The sequence below is a fragment of the Rhinoraja longicauda genome, chromosome 14 (assembly GCF_053455715.1).
Source record: "Rhinoraja longicauda isolate Sanriku21f chromosome 14, sRhiLon1.1, whole genome shotgun sequence".
NCBI classification, from domain to species: Eukaryota; Metazoa; Chordata; class Chondrichthyes; order Rajiformes; family Arhynchobatidae; genus Rhinoraja; species Rhinoraja longicauda.
The window spans coordinates 6,594,132-6,621,327 of NC_135966.1; the positions used below are offsets into that span (position 1 = coordinate 6,594,132).

Here is a 27,196-nt window from a genome sequence, read left to right on the forward strand (position 1 = left end):
GTTGTGGGGAGAAGGCAGGAGAATGGGGTTAGGAGGGAGAGGTAGATTAGCGGAGTAGACTTGATGGGCCGAATGGCCTAATTCTACCCCTATCACATGTTCTTATGATGTGCACTAAAGCAACTGTCATAACGGGCATAGGTTATTTTTCAGAAAGGGAGAGAATGAAAAAGACCACATTGACTTACCATTTAATTTTTTGAATTTGGTCAATTGTATCTGGAAGAGGAATATTGAACGTTTCTGGCAGAAACAAGAACACAATTGCTGAGAACACCATCAACACCCCCATCACAATAAACGGCAGGTTCTCTTGATAAGTACCTGTGAAAGGAACGCATACATTTACCTAGTGAAAATAAAGTGAAAAATCAACAAATTAATATAAAAAGCCAAAGTATTTCATGCAACAGAGGTGAATGTGAAATTAAATGTACTTCACAAAACGTATATTCAAGTCATTTCCAGGGTAGACACGAAATGCTGGAATAACTCAGTGGGACAGGCAGCATCTCTGAATAGAATGAATGGGTGGCATTTCGGGTCGAGGCCCTTCTTCAGACTGAGAGTCAGGGGAGAAGAGACACAGAGATAAGGAAGGTTAAGATGTGAAAATTAGACATCAAAAGAGAAGTGAATCAAGGAACATGTAGAATAGATCATTGTTAGCTAGGAGAAGGTGAGAACAAAGCAAACAGAGATAAAATGTAATCTGGTGACAACCCGGATAACTGTGAAGGTGGAGAGAGAGGGAAAGCAAGGACTATTTGAAGATAGAAAAGTTGATAATCATACTGTACACAAGTCATTTCCAATTTCAGGTATGTGTTATTTTCATTGTTCCTGATCTGGTTTCTCTGATATCTTTTCTTGGTGGGGAGATGGGAAACATTTTTTGAGTTTGAGTTTGAGTTTAGTTTATTGTCACGTATATCGAGGTAGAGTGAAAAGCTTTTGTTGCGTGCTAACCAGTCAGCGGAAAGACAGTACATGATTATGATAATAGATGATTAAGACAGCATATGATGGAGACAATACATGAGACAAGGTTGCAGGGGAAAGATTAGTGAGGGCTAATAACTAATAAATAGGGATGTGAATTGTGTTAATGTGGTAACAGGGAACCGCGGAAAAAAGCCTAAAAGTAAAGACAAGGAATGCAGCAGTGATGACACCCAAGTTTCCAGAACTTCATTGATGATGTTATCGTGGGAACCCATCGTTGTAAGAGAAAATTGGATCGACTGTCAACTAAGTTAGACATGTGGATAATCATTTTATTCTGTAATCTAGACCTAGCTTGTTACCTAATTAAGTCTTTCTGTAACCTCCCATCTGTGTTCAAAACCTAGTTTTATTGTTGCACACTCCAATACTCCAATGTCTTGTACAACTGTAACATAACATCCCAACTTCTACACTCAGTACTGTGACTGATGAACGCCAATGAACTAAAAGCTTAGAGTGTAGGAAGGAACTGCAGATGGTGGTTTACACCAAAGATGGACACAAAATGCTGGAATAGCTCAGGCAGCATTTCTGGAGAGAATGAATGGGTGACATTTTGGGTCAAGACCCTTCTTCAGTCTGAGAGTCAGGGGAGAGGGAGACATAAAGATATGGATGGGTAATGTGTGAATACGATAGATCAAAGCAGACGATGATAAGGTAATGTAGAATGGTTCACTGCTTGCTGAGGGGAAGGTTACAAGGAGGCACACAATCAATAAAATTAAATGAAACTAGTCAGAGAACTAGGGTGGGAAAGGGATGGGGTGAGAGGGTAAGCAAGGGTTACATGAAGTTAGAGAAATCAGCTTTCTTTACTACCTTATCTACCTGTGACCTATTTTGGGATAGTGTCAAAAATCCTTCTATTCTACAATAGGGCGGCACGGTGGCGCAGCGGTAGAGTTGCTGCCTTACAGCACCACAGACCCGGGTTAGATCGTGACTCTGGGTGCTATCTGTATGGGGTTTGTACGTTCTCGCTGTGACCTGCGTGGGTTCTGTCTGAGATCTTTGATTTGCTTCCACACTCCAAAGACGTAAAGGTTTGTTGGTTATTTGGCTTAGGTAAAATTGTAAATTGTCCCTGGTGTGTGTAGGATAGTGTTAGTGTTTGGGGATCGCTGGTCAGTGCGGACTCGATGGGCTTAAGGGCCTGTTTCCGTGTTGTATCTATATTTAAAAAACTAAAAATCAAGAGGTGTCACTGTTGCCTTACCAAGTAAAACAATGTAAGGAGAAATAATGCTGCCAATTCTGGAAGCCATTGAACTCACTCCAACACCTGTGTTTCTAATCGGGGTTGGATACAGTTCGGAGGTGTAGACAAATATCATGGTAAAAGCACACGTGTTTCCCAGTTTTCCAATTAACACCAGCACTGTAGAAAGTATTGAATGATCTAGAAAAAGCAGGAAGAGCTGTATTAATGCTGTCGGTCTGCAACTGGCAAGCTGTGTGGATCTGTCACAAACGCAACACAAAGTTAGTTTTCCTCAGTTCAGTTCAGTTCAGTTCAGTTCAGTTCATTGTCACTAGGTGCAGTGAAAAGCTTTTGTTGCGTGGGAGCCAGTGAGCGGAAAGACAATACATGATTACAATCGATCCATTTATAGTGTATGAAAAGGGAATAACATAGAGGAGGTTAAAGAGATCCGAGTTAATTTAATAAATGTTGCTGTCGGAGTAGAGTAAGATAATGTTAGTGCAAGGGGTGATTGCTGGTCGGCATGGACTCGGTGGGCCGTGGGCCATTTTTCCACACTGTATCTCTAAAGTAAAGTTCAGTCTGAAGTCTTAAGGCTTGTTCATGATTGTCACACGAGGATCGCTGTAGAATCAGTGTAAAATTTACTTGATGGTATGAGGTTCATGAAGAGCAGAACACCCCCACTCAGAACAAGAATGCCTGAAAGGCTGAGTCTGCGTGGAAATTTCCGGAGGAGGAGCAACGCTGCGATATTGGCCGGAATCTCAATGGCACCAAAGAGGAAACAATTCAGGTAGTCGTTGCCATGGAGATTGGGGACGTTCAGAGACAGACCAAAGTATCCAATTGCTATAATCATCCTGCAAAATAAAAGCCAAAATACTTCTTGTCAAACACTTTTGTTTTAATGTTCACCCAACCTGTTTTTGTTGTCTTGTTGAGTCTCATTGTCTGTAACTCGTTTTCACCTCACCCACAGCCAACAATGTTTCCTTTATCATCGTTACTTTTTTGCATATCTTTCATTCATTTGTTCGATATCCCTCTTCATCACCGTCTGTTTCTCTCGTTTCCCCTTCCCCTGACTCTCAGTCTGAAGAAGGGACTCGACCCAAATCGTCACCTACTCCTTTTCTCCAGAGATGCTGTCTGACCCGCTGTTACTTCAGCTCTTTGTGTCTATCTTTGGTCTCTTTTCTTGGATTTGTTCTTCCATTTGATTTTATGTCGTTTGTAGAACCTGTAACATGTGTAGCCTTTGCAGCCTTGTTTTAACATAGAACAGTACAGCACAGGAACAGGCCCTTCAGCCCACAATGTTTGTGCCGAATGTGATGCCAAGTTAAACTGATCTCACCTACTGTGTGTGATCCATGTCCTTTTATTCCCTGCACTTCCATATGCCTATCTAAAAGCCTCTTAAACACCACTATCGTATCTGCCTCCACCACCACCCCTGGCAATGTGTTCCAGGCTCCCACCGCTCTCTGTGGCAAAAACTCGCCTGACACATCCCCATTAAACCTTCTCCCTCTCACCTTGTAGCTGTGCCCTCTAGTGTGGACATTTCCATCCTGGAAAAAAGGTTCTGACTGTCTACCCTTTCTATATCTCATAATTTTATATACTTCCATCAAGTCTTCCCTTAACCTCCAACGTTCCAGACAAAACAATCCGAGTCTATCCAACCTCTCCCTCTAGCTGAAACCCTCGACTCCAGGCAACATTCTGATAAACCTCCTCTGCACCCTTTCCAAAGCCTCCACGTTTCCTTCAATGGGGCGACCAGAACTGTACGGAATACTCCAAATGCGGTCCAACCAAAATCCTATAGAGCTGTTTCGTGACTTCCTGACTCTTATACTTAAAGTCCCTCACAATGAAGGCAAGCATACCATATGCCATCTTTACCACCTGATCTACTTGTGCTGCCATCTTCACTGAGCTATGAACTTGGAATCCAGGATCCCTCTGTATGTGAATGTTGTTAGGGGTCTTCTCCATGGATTGTCACCTTGTCATGGTGGAGAAGCTTATGTGGTCCTGAGATCCTGAGAGCGATGCCGTTTCGAGCTACGCTCCTGGTAGGGTCACCCATGGCAGTAAGGTCAAGGGGGAGGTCCCTGACAAAGAGCAATCCAACCAAGACCTCAACGGTGGGACAGGCGGAGGATGATGGCTGACTTTAGTGGAGCGTCACAACCGCTAGGAAGGCGGATGAAGGCTGCAGCAGAAAAGGGTCCCTGGTTGTCTTGCACTCCATGCCACTGGATCCTGACCCAGATCTGTCAAGGACCATGTAGTGGCTGTCTATGTATCAGTGTCCCCACGTTAAACAAAGTCACGCACAGGCGTCGTCTATAGAGAGGACAGTCATACTCGCTTCAAGTGACCGCCGATGATAATGATAGGGGTCTTGCTATTAACTATCAATTACTTTCAACCTCACAAAATGCAACACCTCACAGTCTCTGGGGGTAAACTCCAATTGCCATTTCTCTTCCAATATCTGCAATTAATCTAGATCCATTATATCTTCTGACATCCTTCCTCACAGTCTGCAACTACTCCAATTAATGGTGTAATCGGTAAAATTACTCACCAACCCATCTACATTTATGTCCAGGTTATTTATATACATCACAAACATCAGAGGTCCCGCACAGATTATGGTTTGTAGGTTAATTGACCTCTGTAAATTGCCCTCAGGATGTAGGGAGTGGATGAGAAAGTGGATAATATAGAACTAGTGTGAACGGGTGATTGATGGTCAGCATGGATTTGGTGGGCAGAAGGGCCTGTTTCCATGCTGTATTTTTAAACTAAACTAAATCCTTGTCGAACAACGATCACCCGTACACTAATTCTGTTATGCCAGCTTTGCATCCTACACATTTGAGACAATTTACAATTTTACTGAAGCCAATTAACTTACAAACCAGCACTTTTTTGAATGTGGGAGGAAACCGGAGCACTTGGAGAATGTACAGACTGCGTACAGAAAGCATCTGTAGTTAGGATTGAACCCGGGACTCTGGCTCTGTGAGGCAGCAACACCACCACTGCATCATTGTGCCAATAAAAGAACATATTCTTCACAGATATTTTTAAATAAACACGTCTGAATATTCTTCTTGAATCTCATACTTACCATATGAGTAAGTTACTGACTGTGATGACTAGGATATTGCGAGATTTTATCAATTGAGTTACTGGAACAGATTTTACTTGTTTATTCTGTATATGTTCAAGCTGGAAGAAAAACAGCGGATTCAACATTGCATCGGCTCCACGGAAATTGTCAGTATTATTATGCACATCTCCTGATTCATATTGGGCATGAGATGTCCAGAAACTGATTATTCACATTTTCTTCTGTGAGCTTGTAAATGAATGAATAAATGAATGAATAAATGATACTTTATTGTCACATGTGACAAGTCACAGTGGTATTCTTTGTTTTGCACACCCTAGGTATGCAAAGAGCCGCCACATAAAGGGCGCCGACAAAGTTACAAAGTATCCCACACCAGGTCCTCCCTTGTTAATCCCCCCCACGCACCTCACTGCGGCTCCCCCATGCTGGGTCCTCCTTTGTTCTTGTCTGCAGCTTATACACAGCTTACAGTGCATTCAGAAAGTATTCAAACCCCTTCACTTTTTCCACATTTTGTTACGTTACAGCCTTATTTTAAAATGGATTAAATTCATCAATCTACACACAATAGCCCATAATAAAAAAGCGAAAACAGGTGTTTAAAAATTCTTGTAAAGTAATTAAAAAGAAATAACTGAAATATCACATTTACATAAGTATCCAGACCCTTTTTGCTATGACACTCAAAATTGAGCTTAGTTTCATCCTGTTTCCATTGATTATCCTTGAGATGTTTCTACAACTTGATTGGAGTCCACCAGTGGTAAATTAAATTGATTGGACATGATTTGGAAAGGTACACACCTGTCTATATAAGGTCCCACAGTTGACAGTGCATGTCAGAGCAAAAACTAAGCCACAAAGATGAAGAAATTGTCCGTAGACATCCAAGACAGGATTGTGTCGAGACACAGATCTGGGGAAGGGTATAAAACAATTTCTGCAGCATTGCTGGTCCCGAAGAGCACAATGGCCTCCGTCATTCTTAAATGGAAGAACTTTGGAATCACCAGGATTCTTCATAGAGCTGGCCACCCAGCGACACAGAGCAATCGGTGGAGAAGGGCCTTGGTTAGGGAGATGACCAAGAACCCAATGGTCACTCTGACAGAGCTCCAGAGTTCCTCTGTGAAGATGGGAGAACCTTCCAGAAGGACAACTATATCTGCAGCACTCCACCAATCAGGCCTTTATGGTAGAGTGGCCAGACGGAAGGCATTCCTCAGTAAAAGGAACATGACAGCCCGCTTGGAGTTTGCCAAAAGGCACCTAAAGGGCTCTCAGACCATGAGAAACAAGATTCTCTGGTCTGATGAAACCAAGATTGAACTCTTTGGCCTGAATGCCAAGCGTCACGTCTCATCACATGGCCAATACCATACCTAAGGTGAAGCATGGTGGTGGCAGCATCATGCCGTGGGGAAGTTTTTCAGCGGCAGGAACTGGGAGACTTGTCAGGATCGAGGGAAAGATGAACGGAGCAAAGTACAGAGAGATCCTTGATGAAAACCTGCTCCAGAGCATTCTGGACCTCAGGCTAGGGCGGAGGTTCACCTTCCAACAGGACAACGACCCGAAGCACACAGCCAAGACAATGCAGGAGTGGCTTCGTGACAAGTCTGTGAATGGGAGAAATTACCCAAATACAGGTGTGCCAAGCCTATAGCGTCATACCCACGAAGACTCGAGGCTGTAATCGCTGCCAAAGGTGCCTTAACAAAGTACTGAGTAAAGGGTCTGAATACTTATGTAAATGTGATATTTCAGTTATTTCTTTTTAATTACTATGCAAAAATTTCTAAACACCTGTTTTCACTTTTTTTATTATGGGGTATTGTGTGTAGATTGATGATAAAAACAAATTAATTTAATCCATTTTAAAATGGATTAGCAAAATGTGGAAAAAGTGAAGGGGTCTGAATACGTTCTGAATGCACTGTGTATACAGCTCTGTATACAGCTTGTACACAGAGGATTAAACAATGTTGTACAAACATTGCAAAGATGACTTAAAAACCTTGGCATCACCTCTTAAATTTCATAATCGTTTCTCTTCCCCAAACTGCTAGCAAATGTGCCCTAGTGGAAATTTAATTTCAACCCAAAGAAATTTGTGGCTTTATAAAAATGTGCTGAATATCCTCCCACATTTACATTCAAATTAGTCTCTATACAGATCCAAAACTGAATCTTGATTAATGGTGCAAACTCCATAAATAATGCTCTGAAATTTAATTCGAATTTTTGTAAAAATGTGCAATTTTTAAACATGTGGCTACAAGGAACTGCAATGCTGGTTTACAATTTTTTTTTAAATTGCTGGAGTAATTCAGTGGGTCAAGCAGCATCTCTGGAGAACATGGATCTCTGGAGAATTTTTAGCAAATGATTGTTTCAGTAGAGGATCTACTCTCCAGTATTGATTAACATATGTGGAGATAAATTCTTACATCCAAACCTTTCTAGATTGTGACATTTGTGTATCACACAAGGGGCGGCATGATGGCGCAGCAGTAGAGGTGCTGCCTTACAGTGCCAGAGACCCGGGTTTGATCCTGATTATGGGCGCTGTTTGTACAGAGTTTGTACGTTCTCCCTGTGACCGCATTGGTTGTCTCCAGGTGCTCCAATTTCCTACCACACTTCAAAGACGTAAAGGTATGTAGGTTAATTGTCATTTTTAAACTGTTCCTAACGGGGTGATCGCTGGTCAGCATGGACTGGGTTGTCCGAAGGGCCTGCTTCCACACTGTATCTCTGAAGTTTAAAGTAAAGTCTAACTCAAAAGCTCTATATTTTTCCTTTCTCAATATGACAAGCAATAGAGCTGTTTTCCACTAATAAATGATCTAGGATAAAGCCCATGGGAAAATGGCAAGAATCGGAGAGAGAATTAGTGAAACAATTTTGCTGATGATCTGAGAGTGATCCTATGTAATGTATATCTATAATGCTGAGAACTACATTCTGCGTTCTGTATTTTTGCTCCACTTTGGGTTTGGTTTGAGTTTGGTTTGATTGTATTTATGCACAGCATTATCTGACTTGAATGGATAGCAGGTAAAACAAAGCATTTCATTGCAAATCCATACACGTGACAATAATAAACCTGAACCTGTCTTATAATGGAATGAAGCAAATGTGATCTTATCTCCAAATTACTCTAATAAAAAAAATCAAAAGTAATTTTATCCACTGAGAAGTTACGACACACAGTTCATGTTGATCTCCTTTAGTTTTGTTTAGTGTAGAGATACAGCACGGAAAACAAGCTTAAAGGTCCAACGAGTCTGCGCCGACCAGTGATCCCCACACACAATACTATCCTACACACCAGGGACAATATACAACTTTACCAAGCCAATCGACCTACAAACATGTACATCTTTGGACTGTGGGAGGAAACCGGAGCTCCTGGAGAAAACCCAGGCAGGTCATGGGGAGAATGTACAAACTCCTTACAGACATAGTCAGGATCAAACCCGGGTTTCTGGTGCTGTAAGGCAGCAACTCTACCACTGCCTTATCTGTGCAGTTGTTATAGTACAGCTGCATATTTGTCAGGATATTCAACCGCAAAGGCGTTCTACTCCTGAAGATGTGTGCCTCACAGGACCTAGTCATCACCAACACACTCTTCCGCCTCCCCACCCGTAAAAAGACATCTTGGATGCACCCACGCTCCAGGCAATGGCATCTGATTGATTATGTCATCACCAGGAAGAGGGACGGGCAGGACGTGAGAGCGACAAAGACCATGTGTGGTGCCGACTGCTGGACTGATCATCGCCTTATCGTGTCCAAACTCAAGCTTCGCATCCTGCCCATGAGAAGACCCCAAGGTCAGAAGACTGCAAAGAGGCTCAACGTCTCCAAGCTGAAGAGCAGCAAAGTTGCAGAAGAAATCTCCAGAGACCTTGATGGCAAGCTGGTGGACACACCCCATGATGACCAGGACAGCACTGACAAACAGTGGGTGGCCTTCAGAGATGCAGTCTACTCCACCGCCCACGAATACCTCGGGCCAGCATCCCGCAGAAACCAGGACTGGTTCGGCGAGAACGATGAAGAGATACAGGCACTGCTATCAGAGAAACACAAACTGTTCAGAGCACACCAGAACGACCCCACATCACAAGCGAAAAAAGATGCCTTTGCCAGCGCAAGACAAAAAGTACAGAAGAAACTCCGTGATATGCAGGGCGCATGGTATAGCAAGAAGGCCGATGAAATCCAGGGCTACACAGACAGTCACGACACCAAGCATTTCTATGACGCATTGAAGGCTGTGTATGGACCCCAGTCCTCTGGCTCCTCTCCCCTCCTCAGTGCAGATGGGACCCAGTTGTTGACAGAGAAGAAGCAGATTCTGGAGAGATGGGCTGAACATTTCAACCAGGTCCTCAATCGCCCTGCTAATATCAACGACGAGGCCATCACTCGCCTACCTCAGATGGAGATCAACCAGGACCTTGACAACCTCCCGACAGAAGAAGAAGTCACAAAGGCCATCACGCAACTTTCCTGTGGCAAAGCACCAGGATCAGATGCAATTCCTGCTGAAGTGTACAAAGCAGGAGGCCCTGTCATGATGCAGAAGCTGACTGAACTCTTCCAGTCCATGTGGAATGAAGGGAAGGTCCCACAACAGCTGAAAGATGCCAGCATAGTCCACATCTACAAGAGGAAAGGCAACCGCCAGTCTTGCGACAATCATCGAGGCATCTCCTTCCTGTCCATAGCTGGGAAGATCTTGGCTCGCATCCTGCTCAACCATCTCATTCAACACCTTGAGCAGGGTCTCCTTCCAGAAAGCCAGTGAGGTTTCCGTGCTGGGCGTGGAACTGTCGACATGATATTTGCTGCACGCCAACTCCAGGAAAAATGCCAAGAGCAGCACAGCGACCTGTTCGTGACCTTCGTCGATCTGACAAAGGCCTTTGACACTGTCAGCAGAGATGGCTTGTGGAAGATAATGCAGAAGTTTGGCTGTCCCAGCAAGTTCATCACGATTGTCCGGCAGTTCCATGACGGCATGATGGTGAAAGTGCTAGATGATGGAGAAGAGTCGGAAGCCTTTCCAGTGACAAATGGCGTGAAGTAAGGTTGTGTTCTTGCCCCTACACTCTTCAGCATGGTCTTCTCTGCCATGCTGACTGATGCCTTCCATGACTGCCAGGATGGAATATACATCAGGTATAGGACTGACAGCAGGTTGTTCAACCTCGGGCGCCTGCAAGCTGTTACAAAGGTGAAGGAGACCATCATCAGAGATTTCTTGTTTGCTGATGACTGCGACCTTAACGCCAGCACAGAGCAGAAGATGCAGCATGAAATGGACTGCTTCTCCAGGCCTGTGACAACTTTGGTCTCTCCATTAGCACCAAAAAGACTGAAGTTATGTACCAGGCCGCGCCTGGAAAACCCTACCAGGAACTACACATCACGGTGAAGGGGCAGAATCTACAGGCAGTCGACAGCTTTACCTATCTGGGCAGTACACTCTCGCGAGTGGTGAACATTGACGCTGAGGTCAACAACAGGATTGCCAAGGCCAGCGCTGCCTTCGGGCGACTCCGTGAGAATGTTTGGGAGCGGAGAGGACTCAGCCTTACCACCAAGCTGAAGGTCTACCGTGCAGTGGTACTCACCACTCTTCTCTATGCCAGTGAGACCTGGACTGTCTACAGCAGACATGCCAAACAGCTCAACCACTTTCACTTGAGCTGCCTACGCAGACTCCTTCACATCAGGTGGCAGGACAAAATTCCCGACACAGAGGTCTTGGAACAGGCCGGAATCCCCGGCGCCCACACACCCCTATGGAAAGCCCAAGCCAGATGGGCAGGCCATGTCGTCAGAATGCCCGAGAGTCGACTGCCAAAACAGCTTCTGTATGGAGAACTGTGTCAGGGCAAGCGCTCAGTAGGAGGACAGAAGAAACGGTTTAAGGACTGCCTCAAAGTGTCCCTCAAAGACTTGGACATCAACCTCAGCACTTGGGAGTCTCTTGCTCTGGACCGTCCAACCTGGCATAACAAGCTCACCACAGGAGCCCGTGCAGCAGAGAACAGACGCACTGCAGAGGCCCAGAGGAAACGCACCGCGCGCAAGGCCCGGGCTGCCTCCACTTCCACTGCAGCACCCATCCACTTGTGTCCTACATGTGGGCGTGCTTTCCGGGCCCAGATTGGCCTCACCAGTCACTTCCGGACCCACAGTCACCAATCCTCCAACTGAAAGTGAAGTCATGGTCATCTTCGAACCCGAAGGACGAACAACAACATGCCTAATTTTTTTTTGCAGTAAAGTCTGGTCGAAAATGTATGTCCATTCATTTTTGGAAGAAATCAGGTTTACATTATTAAATTTTTAATGATCGATTAACTTGGTGAAGACTTATCATCTGAAAACAAGTGGATAACAAAAAACAAAGGAAGTGGGACTGGCTTGTCAGACCAAACAATATCAAGGAGTTGTATGGGGAGGAACTGCAGATGCTGGTTTATACAAAAGAGACACAAAACGCTGGAATAATTCAGCAGGGCAGACAGAATCCCTGGAAAAAAGAAATAGGTGATGATTTGGGTCAGAACCCTTCTTCAGACTGAAAGATAGAGAAGGCTCAATATCAAGGAGTAAACGCCTTCTGAATAGAAGAGATACCATGCGATAGGAGCAGAATTAGGCCATTTGGCCCATCATGTCTACTCTGCCATTCAATCATGGCTGATCTATCTCTCCCTCCTAACCCCATTCTCCTGCCTTTACTCTCTAACCCCTGACACCCGTACTAATCAAGAATCTATCTACCTCTGCCTTAACAGTATCCATTGACTTGGCCTCCACAGCTTTCTGTGGCAAAGAATTCCACAGATTCACCACCCTCTGACTGAAGAAATTCTGCATCATTTCCCTCTTAAAGGATCGACCTTTAATTCTGAGGCTATGACCTCTGATCCTGGACTCTCCCACTAGTGGAAACATCCTCTCCACATCCACTCGATATGAAAATGATTGAGAGGTAGGTTTTGCTCTGTATTAAAGAACTGAATAACCACACAGCACTGAAATAAATGGTCTTGCCCCAATACCTCATCGTCAGTGAAAAGTACTGCTGGTGCAGTGATGCCATTTTTCTTTGCCATGAGGTGAATAATTGATTCAGCTTCCTTTACCCTTCCCTTGGACAGTAGCCAGCGTGGAGATTCAGGAATAAACCTAGAATTAAACAAGGTATTCTGTAACAGGATTATTGAAGCATCAAAGTACTTGTGAAATTACTGTCATGATAATCTTTAACAATAAGAGTGGCACATTGGCACAGCTGGTAGAGCTGCTGCCTCACAGCACCACAGACCTGGGTTTGAAGCACTACCACTATATTCTTAACAATACGATATGATACAAAACCATAAAGCTTTATTCATCCCCGGAGGGAAATTGGTCTGCCAACAGTCACAACACACAAGGCACACGACAACTTGAAATTAACATTAAATTAAAAGTGAGAAAAAAAGAAAAAGACAAGCGACTGTTGGCCGGCTGCCGTGTACACAGCGCCTTAGCCGGGACGAACAAACAAACAAACAGACGCAGGCTTAACCCCTGGGCAGTGGATTCTAAAACTAGAGTGCCCCCCCCACCCCCCCCCTTCTCCACACCGGGTCCCACTTTGTTCTCGCACCGCCCCTCACGGTGTTCCCCCACGCCAGTTCATCCATTGTTCTTCACGGCAGTCCCCCTACACCGAGTCCCCATTGTCTTCCCCTCCCCCCTCACGCTCATCGACCACTAATCGTGGGTCGATCGCTAGGCCCTACCGCCACCATGGCTCCTGCTCCCGCTGAGGCCTGCCCGCCGCCGAGGCTCCCGTTGCCACCGAGACCCCACCACCGCCTATGTCGATAGTCACGCTACTGCTGAGGCCCCCGCTGGCGCTGCTGAGGCTCCTTCAGCCCAGACAGGCCTAACCACCTGGCTTCACAGTCCCCTGGGAGGCCTGTGGGGCATCAGGCCTAATGGGGCTCGTTCCGGTCAGCAGCGCGGTTGTTCGGCGGGTGGATCGGGCCCGCACGGCTCCCAGGAACACTCCCGCCGTGCACGTGGCTCCCTGGGACTCGGGACAGTTAGAGTGGCACAGTGGCGCAGCTGGTAGAGCTGCTGCCTCACAGTGCCAGAGACCCGGGTATGGTCCTGACCTCGGGTGCTGTCTGCCTGGAGATTGCATGAATCCTGTACATCTTTGGAGTGTGGGAGGAAACCAGAGAACCCAGAGAAAGCCCGTGCGGTCACAGGGAGAACGTACAAACTCCGTACAGTCAGCCTCATATTCAGGATAGAATTCACGTCTCTGGCCTTGTAAGGCAACAACTCTACTGCTACACCACCGTGCCGCTCTGATGGGACACATCCCAGTGCTTGGTAAGTTATTGAAAGAGGAGATTGCAGGGGCCTTGACAACGATCTTTGCATCTTCTGTAGCCGCAGGCGAGGTCCCGGAGCGCAGGAGAGTAGCTAATGTCGCCTCACAGCACCAAAGCACCATCTCTGACACCTCTCTCCCCAATCTTGATTTCTCCATCTCCAACACAGTGGACACACTATCGACTGGCAGGTAATAGGTTGAAATGTGTAGGAAGGAACTGTAGACGCTAGTTTACACCATAGATGGACACATAATGATGGAGTAACTCAGCGGGATAGACAGCATCTCTGGAGAGAAGGAATGAGTTTTGGGTCGAGACCTTTCTTCAGACTGAGATACAGGTGAGGGGGTTTTTCGATTGGCAAATGGTGGACATATTTTGGTTATCTTGGTCAGAATGAATCCCAGTGACACCAGCATTGTAATGTCATTACCTACTGATTGAATGGGTTGAAGGTTGAAGGGTCTACATACCACCACAAAGGAATGTACAGAAAACTGATCAGGCTCAGGGTCAATATCAACATTCTCCATCCTCTCATGAAATAGGCAACAAAAGGCAGCATCATGTAACCCACGGCATAAAAACAGCCAATTCCAAGTGTGGAGAATGCAACCCGAATGGATTTCTGTAGAAGTTCAGATCCTGCAAGAAGAGTAGAACAAGGTTCAGTGATTCGTGAGTTCGTTTTTATTCTCTGTCACTCTAGAACTTTTATATTCAACTAAAGACTGCCAACATTAAATTACCTGCTTAGCCATAAACCAAGCCATGTGAAGCTTGAAGAATTTCACCTTAATGAGGCCACATCAAACAACACTGAGATACAATAAAAAAGCAGCACATAATGGGGAACAGTTTAATTTTTAATTGTGTGTCCGGGCTTTTGAATGTCTCTGACAACATCTAGCCTCTTTGATAATGGCTCCATGGTTCAATGGTACTTTTTTTACACATGTACCAAATTACAGTGGAATTCATTTTCTCCATACTGATCAGTAAGATATTGCCATACATAATAGGGTGGTGCAGTGGCGCAGCGGCAGAGTTGCTGCCTCACAGCGCTTGCAGCATCGGAGACCCGGGTTCTCGACTACGGGTGCAGTCTATCCGGAGTTTGTACTTTCTCCCCGTGACCGCGTGGGTTTTCTCTGGGATCTGATTGCAATCGCAACTGAATAATTAAATGTAGAAAACGGGCTAAGAAATGGCATGAATGAAACTTCCATGAATGAAGCTTACCAAGCACAAACGTAATCATATAGTTTGAAATCTCACTGATGCCTCTGAAGAAATGAATCAGGCAGAATATTTCCCAGCTTGGTGACAATGTGATAAGAAGATTAAATAAAATCTGTAACGCCATAGTTCCAAACAAAACAATCTTCCTCCCAAACCTGGAAAACAGAATAAAACTTTCAATTATATACAACCCTGCACGCTTATTGACAAAAGTATATACGTAAACATATGCATGCATTTAAACACAATCTAAATCACACATTTAGTTTATTTTAGTTTAGAGATACAGCATGGAAACAGGCCCTGCGAACCACCAAGTTCATGCCGACCAGCACCCCCATACATTAGTTTTATCCTACACATGATGGACAATTTACGGAAGCCAATGAACTTACAAACCTGCACATCTTTGGAGTGTGGGAGGAAGCCGGAGCACTTGGAGAAAACCCATGCAGTCACGGGGAGAACGTACAAACTCCAGACAGCATCCATAGTCAGGATCGAACCCAGGTCTTGGGCACTAAAGCAGCAATTCTACCACTGCGCCACTGTGCTGCCCCGAAGATTTGTTAAGATAAATGTATATTATCTACAGGTGTATGGTAGAGAGCATAATAATAATAATAATGATAATTATACTTTATTAGCCAAGTATGTTTTGCAACAGATGAGGAATTTGATTTGCCATACAGTCATACCAATAAAAAGCAAGAAGACACACAATACATTCTAACATTAACATCCATCACAGTGACTCGTCCACATTCCTCACTGTGATGGAAGGCGAAAAAAAAGTTCAATCTTCGTCCCTTCTTTGTTCTCCCGCAGTCGGGGGCCTCGATCCTTCCGTTGACGGGACAATCTTGGCTCCCGTAACCGGCGGCCAGACCCTTCACTTCGGGGCGATCAAGCTCCCGCATCGGGGGGGGATCTCAGCTCCCCCACGCCGGGCGATCGGACCCCGGGTCAAGGCTAGTCGAACCTCCTGCGACTTTGGAGCTTCCCGAAATCAGTCTCTGCCCGAAATTGCGAGCTCCTCAATGGTGAAATCCGCAGGCCACGGTTGGTGCATCGATCCCAGGCAAAGGATCACTGGCTCCAATGGTAAGTCCACGGCCCTGCGGTAGGGCTCAAAGTCAGTCTCAAGCAAGGCTGCCAGCTCCATGATGTTAGGCCGCAGAGCGACCTGAGATACGATCCTGAAAACAATCACATCTCCGGCAAGGTGAGAAATTGAAAAATGTTTCCCCCGACCCGCCCCCCAACATAAAACAAACCAGAGAACATTAACACATACTTTTAAAACACACTAAAAATAACAAAAAAGACAAAAAGACAGAGGCTGCCATTGCTCACGGCACCACCCGGTGGACATGGCTTGGTTCATGTCTTGGTTTGGCAACTCGAATGCCGAGGAGGGAAGAAGTCTGCAAAAAGTTGTGAACACTGCCCAGTCCATCACGGGTTATGATCTCCCCACCATCGAAGAGATTTATCGTAGACGCTGCCTCAAAAAGGCAGCCAGCATCATCAGAGACCCACATCACTCTGGCCACACACTCATTTCATACCTGACATCAGGAAGAAGGTAAAGGAGCCTGAAAACTGTACAGTCCAGATTCAGGAACAGCTTCTTCCCTACAGCCATCAGGCTATTAAACACCACAATCTCAAATAAGCTCTGAACTACATAGACTATTATTATAATAATTATTATTATTTGTCTCTGTGTCTATATAGACTATTAATATTATTATTACATAGACTATTACTATTATTATTATTATTCTCTGTGTCTACAGTCTGAAAAAGGGTCTCAACCTGAAACGTCATATATCCATTTTTGTCCAGAGATGCTGCCTGACCTGCTGAGTTACTCCAGCACTTTGTGATTATCTTTGGTATAAATCAGTATCTGCAGTTCCTTTTTATTCCATGAGGACCTACTTCCACTCTGGTTTTGTGGATTCCAGGATGCCTAATGAAGCCAATGGGGGAATTGTAGGCTCTTCCATGGACTGGGTCATGGGTGTGCAGGTTGTGAGGTTCACAACTCCTTCCCTATTAAAGCATTGAGGCTCTCAACACCATCTGTAAAGCTGCTGCATCAGGGATCAAGCTGCCGAGTGGCTGAGTTGTCCACTTATTAAAGAGAATTCGAATGAGGACAATTGGTCAGATATGTCCTTTAAAAAGTGGGATAATTTTTACTTGATGGGTTAATGGCCGGTTTATCACATAGTAAGAGGTTAAAACTACACTGCAGTTATCTGAATGTGAGCAAATGTGTTCAGGCTTGAAGATGTATCTATTCCCAAAAACGTGTTGATACGACACTACATTCCACGGACCGCATTTCTGGTTTAGACGTTAGACTTTAGAGATAGAGCGTGGAAACATGCCTTTCGACACACCGAGTCCGTGCCGATTAGTGATCGCCCAGTACACCAGCACTTTCCTACCAACCAGGGACAATTTGCAATTTTTTACTGAAGCCAATTAACCTACAAACCAGTAGGTCTTTGGAGTGTGGGAGGAAACCAGAGTATCCGGAGAAAACCCATGTGGTCATATGGAGAAGGTACAAACTCCATACAGACAGCACCCGTGGTCAGGATCGAACCCGTATTGCCCGTTTTGTTACCTTCTGGTGTCCTTTGAAAGTTTCCCAACCCTCTGGCTTCCTGCTACTCTTTGCTGTGTTATACATCTTTTCTTTTAGTTTTATTCCATCCCTAACTTCCCTTGTCTGCCACGGTTACCGCCTGAGAATCTTTCTTCTGCTTTGGAATGAAATGATCTGCAGAAATGTGGAATTATTTACCACAGAGGGCAGTGGAAGCCAAATCACTGGATGAATTTAAGAGAGCGTTAGGTAGAGCTCTAGGGGCTAGTGGAATCAAGGGATATGGGGAGAAGGCAGGCACGGGGTATTGATTGGGGACAATCAGCCATGATCACAAGGAATAGCGGTGCTGGCTCGAAGGGCCGAATGGCCTCCTCCTGCACCTATTTTCTATATTTCTATGTTTCTATGATCCTGCATCTTCCGGATTATGCCCAGAAATTCCTGCCATTGCTGTTCCACCGTCATTCCTGCTAGGATTCCTTTCCAGTCGACCTTGGCCAACCCCTCTCTCATGCCTTCATAGTCTCCTTTGTTCAACTGCAACACTGACACTTCCGATTTAACCTTCTCCCTCTCAAATTGCAGGTTAAAATTAATTATATTATGATCACTACCTCCAAGCAGTTCCTTTACCTCGAGTTCTCTTATCAAATCTGGTTCAATGGACAACACTAAATCCAGAATTGCCTTTTCTCTGCTAGGCCCCAGTACAAGCTGCTCTCAGAATCCATCTCGGAGGCACTCAACAAACTCTCTTTTTTGGGGCCCAGAACCAACATGATTTTCCCAGTCTACCTGCATATTGAAATTTCCCCATCACCACAGTGGCATTACCTTTGTTACATGCCAGTTTGAACTCCTGCTGCAACTTACACCCCACATCCGGGCTACTATTTGGGGGTCTGCAGATAACTCCAATTAGTATCTTCTTACATTTACAATTCCTCAACTCTACCCACAGTGACTCTACCTCATCAGTCCCTATGTCACCCCTCGCAAGGGACTGAATTTTGTCCCTCGCCAACAGAGCTACCCCACTGCCTCTGCCCACCTGCCTGTCCTTTCTATAGGATGTATAACCCTGAATATTAAGTTCCCAGGCCCGATCCTCCTGCAGCCACGTCTCTGTAATCCCCACAATGTCACATCTACCAATCTCTAACTGAGCATCAAGCTCATCTACTTTACTTCTTATACTTTGCGCATTCATATATAATACTTTTAATTCCTTACTCATCTCACCTTTCACATCGATCCCTATTACACTTGGCCATACTCTCCTATCCCTTTGTCAGCTTTCTTTCCCGTTAATTCTGGGGTCATTAACTATCCTTTACTCTCTTTCCCTTTAACTCCATCCTTGACTACCCCATTTGACCCCCCCCCCCCCCCCCCCGCCCCTATTTAGTTTAAAACCACCCATGTAGCAGTGGCAAGAAGCTGAGTGAAGCAAGGATGGGTCCTAGCCCAAACTCTGTTTGGCATCTTCCTATCTGCCCTTCTGTCCTTTGCCTTCTCGACACACACGGAAGGAGTCTACCTCCACACCAGAAGTGATGGGAAACTCTTCAATCTAGCAAGATTAAAGGCCAAGACAAAGGTGAAAACTGTGTTCCGAAGAGAACTCCTGTTCGCTGATGATGCTGCACTCATCGCCCCGATGAAAGGTGGACTTCAAAGGCTAATGAACAGGATGTCTCATGCCTGCAATGAATATCGACTGACCATCAGCATTAAGAAGGCTGTTGTCATGGGTCAGCGCACTCCACTCCCCCCCTCAAAGCAGCCTAAACACCACTTTACTGGAATCCGTCAAAAAATTCGCCAATTTGGGATCCGCGGTGACTGATGGCCTCTCTTTGGATGACGAAATCAACTCACCTATAGGAAACGCCTTTGGGAGACTAACCAAGCAGGCATGGAAGAACTGGAAACTCACAACCAAAACCAAGACCACTGTCTACAAAGCCTGCCTATTGAGCACGCTACCTTACAGTAGTGAAGCTTGGACGACCTATCAACATCAAGAGCGGAAATTAAATAACTTCCATTTTCGCTGTCTTCGCCGCTTCCTGGGAGTTTCTTGGCAGGACAAAATCACCAACAAATCTGTCCTCTCTCTAACCAACATGCCCATCATCCCTGCTATCCTCAAGCAGAAGTGACTCCGTTGGCTTGGACATATACACAGGATGGACAATGGACATATCCCCAAACACATGCTTTATGCGGAGGTTGCCAATGCTCGGAGACCAAGAGGAAGACCAAAGCTCCACTACAAGGACACAATTAAAAGGGATATGACAAGCTTCAATATCCACACTGACAACTGGGAAGCGGCTGCTGAGGACCGTGGCAGGTGGAGGAAGGACCTCCAGGCAGGCATGAAACATCACGACAGCCTGTGGTTCAAGACCCTGGAGCACAAGCGCCAACGCCACAATATGGTCAAAGAAAGCAGCCACGGACTCTGCAGAACAACGACCAGAGACGACCTCACCTGTGGAAACTGTGGAAGGATCTGCCTGCCACGGAGAGGCCTAGTCAGTCACACAAGGAAATGTAACACAGATTAAACATCCCCCTCTCCAAGCAGGACAACGCCAAGGCACATCATCATCTCCCTCAGATGGATGGATGCTAGAAGAAGAATACAAAGGAGAAAGCTCACCTGTCTGATATTACCCCAGAAGCACCAGAACCTATCAGCACTCCGATGAAGTACAGTGATGTAGTAAATGGGTCTTTCCATGTATTGTCACACACCAAGTCCCACTGAAATACAAAAAGAAAATCCAATTATCCAAATATATGCACAAAATGCTGGAATAATTCAGCGGAACAGGCAGCATTTCCGGAGAAAAGGAATGGGTGACATTTCGGGTCGAGACCCTTCCTCAGACTGAGAAAGTCTGTCTGAGGAAGGGTCTTGACCCGAAACGTCACCCATGCCTTCTCTCCGGAGATGCTGCCTGTCCCATTGAATTACTCCAGCATTTTGTGCCTATCTTCAATTTAAACCAGCATCTGCAGTTCTTTCAAACACATCCAAATATATGCTCTTATTATGCAAAGTTGTGAGCAACATTTGACTACTTAAACAATTATTTTTACAATCTTTACCATGGACATCTGTCTCCTTACATTGAGTCATGGAGTCATAGAGTGATACAGTGTGGAAACAGGCCCAACTTGCCCACAATGGCCAACATGTCTCAGTTACGCTAGTGCCACCTGCCAGCATTTAGTCCATATCCCTCCAAACGTGCCTATCCATGTACCTGTCGAACTGCTTCTTAAATGTTGGGATAGTCCCTGCCCCAACTACCGCATCTGGCAGCTTGTTCCATACATCCACCACCCCTTGTGTGAAAAAGTTACCCCTCAGATTCCTATTAAATCTTTTCCCCTTCACCTTAAACCTATGTCCTCTGGTCCTCGATTCATCTACACTGGGCAAGAGACTCTGTGCATTTATCTGATCGATTCCTCTCATGATCTTATACACCTCTATAAGATCACCTTTCATCCTCCTGCGCTCCAAGGAATAGAGTCCCAGCTTATAGCTCAGACCCACTAGTCCTGGCAACATCCTCATAAATCGAGATGACAACATCTTTCCAATACACGGTGCCCAGAACTGAACACAATACTCTAAATGTGGCCTGACCAACATCTTATACAACTGTAACATGACCTCACAATTTCTATTCTCAATACCCTGGCTGATGAAGGCCAATGTGCCAAATACCTTTTTGACCTCCCGATCTACCTGCAACTCCATTTTCAGGGAGCTATGCACCTGCACTCCTAGATCCCTCTGCTCTCCAACACTCCCCAGAGCCCTACCGTTCACTGTGTTGGTCCTGCCCATGTTGGACTTCCCAAAATGCAACACCTCACATTTTTCTGCATTAAATTCCATCAACCATTCCTCAGCCCACTTGGCCAATTGATCAAGATCCTGCTGCAATTTTTCAAAACCATCTTCACTATCTTGTATCATCTGCAAACTTCCTAATCTTGCCATGTCGGGAAGATCCATTGGGTGGCACCACCATAGTGGCTGCCTCGCCAACAGTCTGTCCTTTCTACTGTTATGTATGTTTTAGTGTTTCTTGGTTTGTTTGTTTTATGTGGGGGGTGGGGGGAGGAATTGGGGGAAATTTTATTTCAATCTCTTACCTTGACGGAGATGCGATGTTACTCCGAAACGTATCTCTGTCCTCACTGCGGCGTAACATTGAGGAGTTGGCGGCCTTTCCTGGAGACCGGCCCGGCGCTTTAAGCCGCAGGCGCGGCGCGGACTTTACCATCGCGGAGCTGCGATCCTTTGCCGAGGATCGACTGTGGAGAGCTCCAACCGCGGGGCCTGTGGACTTTAACATCGTGAAGCCCGCGGTTTCTGGTAAGAAGAGGCCAACTCGGGAGCTCCATGCTGCGGAGAGTGTTTCAACCGTCCCGACGCCGGAGTTTCGACCATCACGACGCGAGATCTTCGGACATCGGACCGTCAGCTGCGGCGACTGCGGACGGTTCAACAGCCCCGACCGCGGGTGAACAAAGAGGAAGATGCTTGAACTTTATTACCTTCCATCACAGTGAGGAATGTGGAATCCGCTGTGATGGATGTTTATGTTAAAATTTACTGTGTGTCTTTTCTCTTAGTATGGCTGTATGGTAACTTAAATTTCATTGTACCTTAATTGGTACATGTGACAATAAATTGATCTTGAAATCTTAAAATCTTGATCTTGTGTATGCACTCATCCAAATCATTGATATAGATGACAAACAGTAACGTACACGGCACTAAACCGTGAGGCACACCACTAGACACAGGCCTCCAGTCTGAGAAGAAACTTTCCACCATCAGCCTTTTCTTCCTTCCACAAAACCAATTTTCTAGCTATTCAGCTATATCTCCTTGGATCCCATGCGATCTAACATTCCAGAGCAGCCTACCACGAGGAACGATGTCGAATGCTTTACTGAAGTCCATATATACATCTACAGCTCTGCCCTCATTAGTCAGGAAATGGTGCTGCTGGTATTGGGACTGAAGGAAGATAAATCCCCAGGGCCTGATGGTCTGCATCCCAGTGGCCCTAGAAATCGTGGATACATTGGTGATCATTTTCCAATGTTCTATAGACTCTTGATCAGTTCCTGTGGACTGGAGGGTAGCTAATGTAACCCCACTTTTTAAGAAAGAAGGGAGAGAGAAAATAGGGAATTGTAGACCAGTTAGCCTGACATCAATAGTGGGGAAGATGCTTATGTTGATTATTAAAGATGTAGTAGCAGTGCATTTGGAAGGCAATGACAGGATCGGTCAGCATGGATTTATGAAGGGGAAATCATGCTTCTGGAATTTTTTGATGATTTTTTGATGATGTAACAAGTAGAATGGATAAGGGAGAGCCAGTGGATGTGGTGTATCTGGACTTTCAAAAAGCCTTTGACAAGGTCCCACACTAGAGATTAGTGTGCAAAAGTGGAGCACATGGTACTGGGGGTAGGATATTGACATGGATAGAGAACTGGTTGGCAGACAGGAAGAAAAGATTAGGAATTAACGGGGCCTTTTCAGAATGGCAGGCAGTGACTAGTGGGGTGCCGCAAGGCTCAGTGCTGGGACCCCAGTTATTTACAATGTATATTAACGATTTAGATGAAGAAATTAAATGTAACATCTCCAAGTTTACGGATGACACAAAGCTGGGTGGCAGTGAGAGCTGCAAGGAAGATGCTATGAGACTGCAGGGTGACTTGGATAGGTTTGGTGAGTGGGCAGATGCATGGCAGATGCAATATAATGCAGATAAATGTGAGGTTATCCGCTTTGGTGGCAAGAACAAGAAGGCAGATTATTATCTGAATGGTGTCAGATTAGGAAAAGGGGAGGTGCAACGAGACCTGGGTGGCCTTGTATGAGAAAATAACTGCAGATGCTGGTACAAATCGAAGGTATTTATTCACAAAATGCTGGAGTAACTCAGCAGGTCAGGCAGCATCTCAGGATAGAAGGAATGGGTGACGTTTCGGGTCGAGACCCTTCATCAGACTGATGTCAGGGGGGCGGGACAAAGGAAGGATATAGGGTGTCCTTGTATATCAGTCTCTGAAAGTAAGCATGCAGGTATAGCAGGCAGTGAAGAAAGCAAATGGCATGTTGGCCTTTAGTGAGAGAATTTGAGTACAGGAGCAAGGAGATCCTACTGCAGTTGTACAGGGTCCTGGTGAGACTGCACCTGGAGTATTGTGTGCAGTTTTGTTCTCCTAATTTGAGGAAGGACATTCTTGCTATTGAGGGAGTGCAGTTTAGGTTCATCAGGTTAATTCCAGGGGTGGCAGGACTGACATATGATGGAGGAATGGATTGACTGGGTTTATATTCACTGGAATTTAGAAGGATGAGAGGGGGTCTTATCGAAACATTTAAAATTCTTGAGGGATTGGACAGGCTGGATGCAGGAAAAATGTTCCCCATGTTGGGGGAGTTCGGAACCAATGGTCACACTTTAAAATTAAGGGGTACGCCATTTAGGACTGAGATGAAGAAAAACCTTTCCCCCCAGAGAGTTGTGAATCTGTAGAATTCTCTGCCACAGAAGGCAGTGGAGGCCAATTCACTGCATGTATTCAAGAGAGAGTTAGATAGAGCTCTTAGGGCTAACAGAATCAAGGGATATGGGGAAAAAGCAGGAACAGGGTACTGATTCTGAATGATCAGCCATGATCATATTGAATGATGGCTCGAAGGGCAAGATGGCATACTTCTGCACCTACTGCACTTTCTATGTTCCTTTATTACTAAGTTACTAAGCATGACATCCGGAGGCTGCAACGGATCGTTCGCACAGCTGAGAAGGTTGTTGGCTGCAACCTTCCCCCCATTGACGAATTGTACACTGCAAGGGCCAGGAAGCGAGCGGGCAAGATCATCTCTGACCCCTCTCACCCTGGCCACAAACTCTTCGAAGCACTTCTGTCTGGAAGGCGACTCCAGACTGTCAAAGCAGCCACAGCCAGACATAAAAACAGCTTTTTTCCCCACGAGCGATAGTTCTACTCAATAACCAAAGTCTGTAGTCTCTTTTTTGCTCTGGTTTATTTTCACCCACATGTTTAGACCGTAATGTTGTATCCTTATTGTTTTGATGTGTTTATGCTTTATTCTTAATTGTTAACTGTATGTTTGTGTTGTCATTAGTGAGCGGAGCACCAAGGCACATTCCTTGTATCGGCATACTTGGCCAATAAACTTATTCATTCATTCATTATTGACGTTTTTGGTCACGTCTTCAAAAAATCCCTAATCAGACCTTGTCCGTCTAAATGCCTGGATAGCCTAACCCTCAGAATACCCTTTCCTAACTTTCCGACTACAGATGTTCAGCTCCATCAGGGAGATGGAACTACATCTCCAACGGGAAGACCTCAGGGCTCTCCATTTCTACCCAGATCGGTGGCCACCGGTTCCCCAGAACTAACACACTCCTCCATCTACAGAGTCTAACCTCACCCTCAACAACATTTCTGTTAATTCCTCTCGCTTTCTTTAAATCGAAGGTGAAACCATGGTTATTCCCATCGCCCCCCCTCTGCCTGCCTTCTCTTTGGTTATGATGAATGCTCTTTGTTCCCATCGTACCCGGGTAAAGGTCCAACAACGATCTTCCGGAACCCTTGCTTCCAAAGCCTTACGGTATTACTTGTTTTGCCGGACCAACAGAGGTCACGGTTTCGGGGGCGTCGGCTATGGGAATGGATCTGCCGGCTCCGGCCGGCCCGGAGTTCCAGAGCCCCGGCCGCAGGGGGGCAGGTCCGTCCCGCCGATCGGTCGCGGAAATCCGATGAGGTCGAGATCGGCTGCCTCACACGGCCTGGGCGCAACAATTTTGTGAGCACTTCCGGGAGGGGGGGGGGGGGGGGGGGGGGACTGGTAGATATTTTTCGGATTACTGGGGAAGCTGGACCACCAGTTGCCGGAAAATCGGACTTGGGCGTATTATTTCCCAGAAAGACACAAAAACCGCGAGTAACTCGGCGGGTCAGCGGGCATCTCTGGAGAAAAGGAATAGGTGACATTTCAAGAAGAAGCACTTCTTCAGAAACAAATTCCCCAACTCATTTTCCTCCGGATTCCTAGTAAGAGGCAGATTGGGAAGAAGTGTAGTCAAGGTAGATGTGGCTGGCAGTGGATCCGCAGCAGAAGTGCATTAGGTTTGTCTCCTGAATCCATGCAGGACCATGCATCAAATGATATGATGTTCATTTTATCAACATCACCTTCAATGTCCCCCCTGCCCTCGAATACCTGATCTCTGACCTTTTTTCATCTCTGTCTCCATCTCAGGAGACAGACTATCCAAGCACTTCTGCTACACATCCACTGCCACCCACGTCTACCTTTTATCGACACTTCTTCCCAACCTGCCTCTTACTAGGAATCCAGAGGTTCATCCATCTCTGCTGCATCTGCTCATGAGATGGGACTTGCCATTCCAAGACATCTGAGATGTCCCCTTCCTTCAGGAAAAGTGGTTCCCCTTTCCCCCCTCGCCCACCTACCCGGCAGGTGTGGAAGGAGCCCTTACCTGTGTCTCCTCCATTTCCTGCAATTCAGCCCTCGACCCTTCCCTCCCCAGACCAAACGGGGATGGTGTTCCCCTGGTCATGTTCATAAGTGATAGGAGCAGAATTAGGCCATTCGGCCCATCAAGTCACTCCCCATTCAATTATGGCTGATCTATCTTTCTCTCTTAAACCCATTCTCCTGCCTTCTCCCCATAAACCCTGACGTCCGAACTAATCACAATCTGTTCATTTGATCTCACCAGTCTCCGCACCTGAGTTACTCCAGCACTTTGTGCTCTCCATTCTTGTCCCACTCCTTCCCCTCACCTCCTTCTGCCAGCTCTCTCCCCACAAGGTCCCCACACCAAACGTCGCCTGTCCATTCCCGTCCCCAGATGCTGCTCGGCCTGCTGAGGTCCTCCAGAATAGAAAGTGCAGGAGTAACTCAGTAAACAAAGTGTACACAAAGTGCTGGGGTAACTCAGGGGGTCAGGCAGCTTCCCCGGAGAACACGGACAGGGGACGTTTCAGGTGGGAAGTCTGAAACAAACCTCGGAGACGATGGTGGAGGTGTACTGGTCCTGACTGTACTCCCATCCATCCAAACACGGCTCCTCTTCGATCCCGGACACGTTGAGGAGATCTGGGTCTGGAAACACCTCCGAGAGGTTCCTGATCACATCCAAGCGGTAGCGACTGCATTGTCTGTACTGGTCTTGTGTTCCTGGCACCAGTGGGATGGTTCTGTTCATCCAGGCTTGGCTGAGGTTGAGATTCCCGGGAATCAAGCAGCGATGCTCTGGGGTATCCCCGACGAAGATGATGCTTACTGGAACGAAACCGTTGGGAATAACGCTGAGAGTCAAGAGCAGGAAGAGGAGTTTCTGAGCCGGTCCCCATTCCCCCAGGAAGGCTGTTATTTCATCGTAATCCCGCAT

General features: G+C 45.9%; 1 protein-coding gene across 1 annotated transcript; it reads right to left on the bottom strand.

The window, feature by feature from the left end:
• Positions 1 to 184: 184 nt before the first annotated feature.
• LOC144599808 (organic cation/carnitine transporter 2-like) lies at positions 185 to 27,196 on the bottom strand. Its single transcript, XM_078411054.1, has 9 exons — positions 26,810 to 27,196; positions 20,347 to 20,450; positions 15,047 to 15,201; positions 14,278 to 14,449; positions 12,470 to 12,596; positions 5,370 to 5,470; positions 2,864 to 3,078; positions 2,228 to 2,410; positions 185 to 324 (listed from the first exon to the last, which is right to left on the bottom strand). The coding sequence occupies exons 1-9, from the start codon at positions 27,194 to 27,196 to the stop codon at positions 185 to 187; spliced, it is 1,584 nt and encodes a 527-aa protein (XP_078267180.1).